This window comes from Salmo salar, chromosome 07, assembly GCF_965601325.2.
Source record: "Salmo salar chromosome 07, fSalSal1, whole genome shotgun sequence".
Classification (NCBI taxonomy): domain Eukaryota; kingdom Metazoa; phylum Chordata; class Actinopteri; order Salmoniformes; family Salmonidae; genus Salmo; species Salmo salar.
Window position 1 is genome coordinate 40,419,647 of NC_138297.1, and position 6,776 is coordinate 40,426,422.

At 43.6% G+C, this 6,776-nt stretch overlaps 1 protein-coding gene across 7 annotated transcripts in view; it reads right to left on the bottom strand.

Moving 5' to 3' along the window:
* Positions 1–6,135, bottom strand: part of LOC106609115 (kinesin-like protein KIF21A) — a 44,740-nt gene extending 38,605 nt beyond the window's left edge. For 6 of the 7 annotated variants that reach the window (XM_082977610.1, XM_082977609.1, XM_082977608.1 and 3 more), the window contains exon 1: positions 5,759–6,135. In XM_082977610.1, coding sequence (XP_082833736.1) covers positions 5,759–5,799 — 41 coding nt within the window. In that variant the 5' untranslated portion in view covers positions 5,800–6,135. The remainder of the gene's footprint in view (positions 1–5,758) is intronic. The other variant, XM_014207554.3, reaches the window with a different exon arrangement.
* Positions 6,136–6,776: the final 641 nt, after the last annotated feature.

The window sequence follows — 6,776 nt, forward strand, 5'->3', positions numbered from 1 at the left end:
ACACATCTTCTCTTCCTCAAGCCAAGCACTATGATGAATAACACAAAATAACAGCGATCATATGTGGAAACATTCTATTGTGACAAGGGCAGTTAAATAACATTATGCCACAAAGGGAACTCTGTCAAAACACCAGATAAGAGGATGACACTAACAGACACACAACCTTGTGAGTTGGAGATATTTCGGATGGGAGAAAACAACCCAATAGGTTTTTGCAATGTCCTTGCCAAGGGCAAAGAGTGATAATTGCAGAAAATAAATTGAGAGACACATGATTTTCTTCTGGCAATGGGATACCAGTGAGATTCCTAAAACACATTAGTTTATCAATCTGGGCTAAGTTAATGTATCTGACCTCAAGCCAACACAAGCTTATCTTGTGATATTCTGTTGTGCCATTTTAAGGGCTTGTATTATGGTCATGTTCGGGTTTAAGGGCATGTTGTGATGATCTTGTTGTGTGTTGTGTGAAAGATAAATATCTCATATCTATGTGTGAAACTGAAATAAAACTAATATTAGAAAGTAAACACTGTCTCTCTGGCTAACAGACTGGGGCAATGTTGTAGTCCTCGAGTATAAAGGACTTGGACTCGGAATCGAACACCGGGGACTTAGGAACTCGACACGGACTCAAGGTTAAGTGACTTGACTACATCACTGGGCTGGCGGTTGAGTGCAGCAGCTCAGCTGTAAAGTGCCTGTCGACAGAAGAAAGACAAGAGACCCATCTCTATATGTATAAACAAAGAAGCTGTAGGCGAGGGAACGATACAAGGTGCAACACCGACACAGACACAAAGAAGTACTCAGTTATCAGTTATGGCCTAAGAGTAAAATACATATAGAAAAGTCTCAGCCAGACGGACTCAGCTACAACACGTAGCCTTACTTGTATACTGAGAGAAGTGGATGAAATTGAATAGATACTGCAACTATTGTTATTGCCTCCCGTAGTAAGTAAGGACACGTTGCAATATCACATGACGTGTGCCTGCAGATGGTTTGCATGTATTTGTTTTGCGGTTCGTGCATATGTATCATGAATGTACTGTAAAACAATAACATTTTCCAGTGCCGTGGCAGGAAGTGCACTCTTCTCCTAAAAATAATCCACCCTGGGCTAAGAGCAGGAGGAGGAGCTGGGCTTTGATAGACACTGAAAAACCAATGGGAGGTGTGGATGGTCAGCATTAACAAGGTGTCCAAAGAGGGGCATCATGTGCGTTGGAGTCATAACCACATGGTTTTAAAAAAGGTACCAGGCTTGGACTGAAATTAGAAGTAGCTGTGGTACTACAAAGTGTCTTAACTGCAAGGGGTATATGTTTTTTTTTTTTTTTAATCATGGTGACAGTTTAACTAGTGGAAAGGATGTTACTCTGTGAGGGTTTGGTCCCATTGCACAATAGCAGCTGTTTTGGTGACTTATGCCCCACGTGAAAATCTGAAACAGAAGCTACACTCAATATATTACACTAACATAACAAGGCACATCCGTTATAGTGTAACTTCTATTGCTTTCTGAAACAATTGTCTTCTTTTGACTATACCTGAAATAGTGTAAAAGGCCTGTCTAGCTTCTAACATGAACAACTTGAAACCTGAAACAAACGACACTGTTTGTTACCACTGTAACCTAGCTCCAGGCTTGAGGGTATGCATAATTCATTCACTTCAAGGATATTGATGAAACAACCACTTGACTGGCTCCTCTGGGCACACTTTACTTTATCAAACATACTAACACTTCCATGGGCCAAATTGCTCAAATCTAGCTGTTTATTCCATTTAGACTGAACTCATGATTCTTTTTTATTTTTTTTACTACCCAGTGAATAAATACTTCAATATAGTTGTGTCCAGGACAGCTATAGCCTTGTCTGTGTGTTTTAACAGCACTGGCCTAAAAACATGAAATAGGTGTAATGAGCACAAAATGAAAATGTGTAAAGCACAGAAAAAGTCTAACCAAAATCTATGCGCCAGTAATTTATGTTCAAGAACAGCATTGGAAAACATATGTTCATGAGAGTCACTGATTGACTCTGTCGCAGTAACGCACCAATGAATTGGTGAAAACAGGACTGTGCACTTCTGGTGCCAAAACATTGAACTTTTACGTGTCACATTCATTAACTCCACCTGAATAGCATTAGGATGATAATGGACCATATGAGCCTTGTGCATGAAACTGGGGCTGAAGCATTACGCCTCGCTAACTGACAGCAGTTGGCCAACTGGCACAGGCAGGCTGTGTATCTAACAACAACAAGCTACATTGGTGATCGCTGTGTGTGTGTGTGTGTGTGTGTGTGTGTGTGTGTGTGTGTGTGTGTGTGTGTGTGTGTGTGTGTGTGTGTGTGTGTGTGTGTGTGTGTGTGTGTGTGTGTGTGTGTGTGTGTGTTCTGCTCAACATCCGACCAGAGGATCCGGTCACCAGTCCGGTGCAACCTGTGCCAGACCCACGCATCCACCCTCCAGTGCGCCTCCCCAGTCCGGTACGTCCTGTGCCTGCTCCTCGCACTCGCCCTGAAGTGTGTGTCACCAGTCCGGTACCACCTGTGCCGTCTCCACGCACTAGACCTCCAGTGCGCCTTGCCAGTCCAGTACGTCCTGTGCCTGCTCCTCGCACTCGCCCTGAGGTGCGTGTCCCCAGTCCGGTGCGTCCTGTGCCTGCACCTCGCAGTCGCCCTGAAGTGTGTGTCACCAGTCGGTACCACCTGTGCCGGCTCCACGCATCAGGCCTCCAGTGCGCCTCACCAGTCCGGTGCCACCTGTACCGGCTCCACGCACTCGGCCCCCAGTGTACATTCACAGTCCAGAGCTTCCGGAGACGGTTCACAGTCCAGAGCTTCCGACGACGGTACCCAGTCCAGAGCTTCCGACGACAGTTCACAGTCCAGAGTTTCCGGCAACGGTTCACAGTCCTGCGCCTTGGTCCCGTTCTTACGACAGCCGTGACAGTGTGTGTGTGTGGTGTCTGTTTCAAATGCTACAAGTCAGTGAAAACCTGTCAGTCAACCTGTCTTAAACAGGTACTTGGTTGCTGCTCTACAGTCTCCACCACCACACAGAAGTAATTACAGTGGGGGGATGCAAACTCAAAATTGAATAGTGGGTGGGGGGTTCTCTTATGGATATTACTATAACTCGTCAAGGCTAATGTACAATGTAGTTGTAACGATAGCAGCTTTGACTATGTTGTAAAGTCATGACAAGAATGATTAAGTGGATGTTTTAACTTTTTGTGTCATGTTTTTGTATTTGAAGTAAGTTAGCTTGGATGCCAGATATGTACTTATTATGTGCTTTCAAGTCAGTAGGGTTGGATCAAGGCAAGCACATACAGATCTGGCGGCCACCAGGCTGCAAGTATTACATTATATCAGAATATGAAATGTCCTATATAATAGCATTATCCTTGAGACAGGTTGGCAGACAAAGCTGATGTTACCATGCAAGAACTCCTCTGATACAGAGACAGATGGACAATCAGCCTAATGGACCCAAGGCAACAGCAGAAAACAGGCTTAGACAGAGACAGGGCTGTCTCTGAAATGACTCTCTAGATCTCAGGAGTGTGTGTAACATTTTGTACTGGAGGTCTGTGTCTGTCTGAGGGTTTCATGAAGAAAAAACAGTGCCTATCTGTTTATGAGCCAGTGTAACGGCTGTCGTGTGTGTGTGTGTGTGTGTGTGTGTGTGTGTGTGTGTGTGTGTGTGTGTGTGTGTGTGTGAGAGAGAGAGAGAGAGAGAGAGAGACAGGGATAGGTAGAGGGAGAGAAAGGAAAAGCGAGCTACAGGCTTAGAGAGGGACTTGGCAAGAATGTGCCAGCGTGTGGGTGCCGTGAGTGGATGTGTACATAATGTGATAAAGTGAGCTTTGGTCTGCTGGGCCAGAGTTCTCAGAATAGCAGAGAGAGCAGTAAGGTGCAGGGTCAGGGAAGTATCCCTTTACTGCGTGCTTAAGGGATCTGCTTGCTGACCCATACACTGGACACTTGGATTAGTGGCAGGTACCAAAGTTCATATCAGGGCCCAGGGGCAGGTGAAGAGGCAATGGTGTGTGGGGGATTTAGAACAAAAACCCAGAGTTTTTCAAACTCAGGGTCCCATATTACATGTTATAAACATATTATGAACATGTTATTACATGCTATCTGATAATCTGAGTCTATGCGTGTCTCCGATTTCGGGATTACAGTTAGATACAGTAGTTGGTCTTGTCCTGTATAGACTCTCTCCACTGGCTCCTCCATGAGATTAATGAGTGGGAGCCTGATTGTCGAGGAAACAAAATACCAAATTAAAGTTGCAAAAGAGAGAGAGGAAAAAATAACTGGCAAATGCGTACAGTAATGGCGCCGACAGAGATGGTCGCCTCGCTTCGCGTTCTTAGGAAACTATACAGTATTTGTTTCTTTGATGTATTATTTGTTACATTGTTACCCCAGGAAATCTTAAGTCTTATTACATACAACCGGGAAGAACTATTGGATATAAGAGCAACGTCAATTTACTTGTTAGATTTGCGTGTATTAGGTAGTTGTTATGGAATTGTTCGATTACTTGTTAGATATTACTGCACAGTTGTAACTAGAAGCACAAGCATTTCGCTACACTCACATTAATATCTGCTAACCATGTGTATGTGACCAATAAAATTTGATTTGATTTATACAAAGCTAGCAAATAATTCATGAGGCATGTGCTTTCTATGCAGATGGATACATGGGCAGGGTTTACACACACTTGTGTCTGTCTGCGATTGTGTTGTGGGGAGCTAGCTATTTTAACACTGAGGACAGTCTGTATTGCTTATGCTCCCAACAGTTCAGTGGCTATTATGCAGTCATTGCAATTAGTACTTAGTCCTTGCAGTTAAATGCTTTTAATGTGAAATGACAGTTGTATATCGTTTTTGAAAACTCTAAATGCTGTCTGCCTGAAATGTCTGCAATTAAAACAGTCTCTACAGTAACATGTTATGTAGATGTGCTTGCTGCTAGTACATTGTCTCATGAATATGGCTGCATGTATATGCAGGAGAGAGGCTTGTAAAGCAAGGCCCAGTCCAGACAGAGACTTAGTAAACAGAGTACTGGGTCAAAGTCTGCCTGCAGTAACGAGAGAGAGGTGTAAACAGGTCTTAGTCTGTCTTCCACTGATCCTTCTCACATGACATTACAGATCTATGACACACACAGACGCGAGCGGTATTGCCTTCTCTTATCACATCCGCCCTTTCTCCCTTCATTCATAAATCCATGTAGTTATTATGTCTGCAGCCAGGACATTGAGAAATGGTGTACTGTAGCTTGAGCACCAACAAAGGAAACCCATGAAACATTACCTAGGTAATTGTGTTGGTCTATATGGGGGGGGGGGGCTGATGGTGACACTTAAAACAAATCCAAGGCCGTGCTGCTTTAGCTGTTTGACATTTGACATGCGTCCTAGAATAAACGCAAGGAGAAACATAGTGATATTGCTATCACTAATCCCTACGTAAACGTCGATTGCTTTGCCACATTGTAGTCTACTGTGCGTTATTTTGGAACCAATGCGCAAATGTTTATCCGCACATTAATGCTATTACACCGTAACTAGGCCATTACAACAGCCCATGCTGTGGTTTATCAACACCGGCATTGTCACAACAATAATATAGGTACATTATCCTGGAGAGGCGGGACCAGGATGACCATCATTTTCCGACAGAACAGAACACCATCCAATGTCACAGGCTTACCTCAATGCGACCCGCACCGAACTTTCGTCCTGTCCACTCATGGTTACGACGTCCGGAGGGTCGTCACCGCTGGAACAACCACGATATAAACAGCTTGATTTTCTTTTTATTTAACGGTTTACAGCAGGCAGCTTCGTTACCGATGCGCTTGAGCCACCACAGCTCACACCCACCTTATACAAATCATTTCAATGCGAAGTCAGCAGTAGTGTGCTATTCTCTGTGCTATATCTCGGGTGAGGCGCATTCTGAATAAACGTAGGCTACGATATACGAGGTAACATTTTCAATGACATCGCATTATTCCCGTGTAGAGGCCAGCCTTGCTAGGTGATAGGGACAGAAAAATGCACTTGCCCGCTCCTGTGTGTGACCGGAGGAGTGAAACGTAATCAAGCCACGCCTTCTGAGATGTACCCTACAAATCTGACAGTGGGAAAATATCAACCCCATTGAATGAGTGAAGAAACGTCGTAGCTGCTCTATATTTAACACCATTCATTGTAATCATTAAAGTGAATGTATATTGTTTTCTTACGAATGTAAAACGGTTCGGGTAAACGATAACCTTCTCAAGGCCAATTATAGAGGCCAATTGATGGAAAATGTTGGATTATTGATGACCACTAGCTGAGTCTCAAACAATCACACCAGTTTGTTATCTGCAATGCAATTTAAAACGTCCAATGCAGTTAAAATCCGCCGATCTAATTAAAAATTAAGAGCTTTAGCATATTGTATGTAGCCATATAGTTTGACATTCCAATCTAACGTGAATATGTTTGTGAAATACCAAATGGTGTAGGCCTAATAGTTAGTGTTGCAATGACATTACTGATGTACGGATACATGGATGGAGCATGGCACCATCGTGTGGTCATTGGTTAAGATGACAAAAGTGCAGTTTGAGCCAAATAATGTCCGTCTTTATACACTAGATGGCATCAGATACACGTTACATTGAATGCCCCTGTACTCTAAGGCTGGAATAAGCAACCAACCACAAAATGCGGACTAA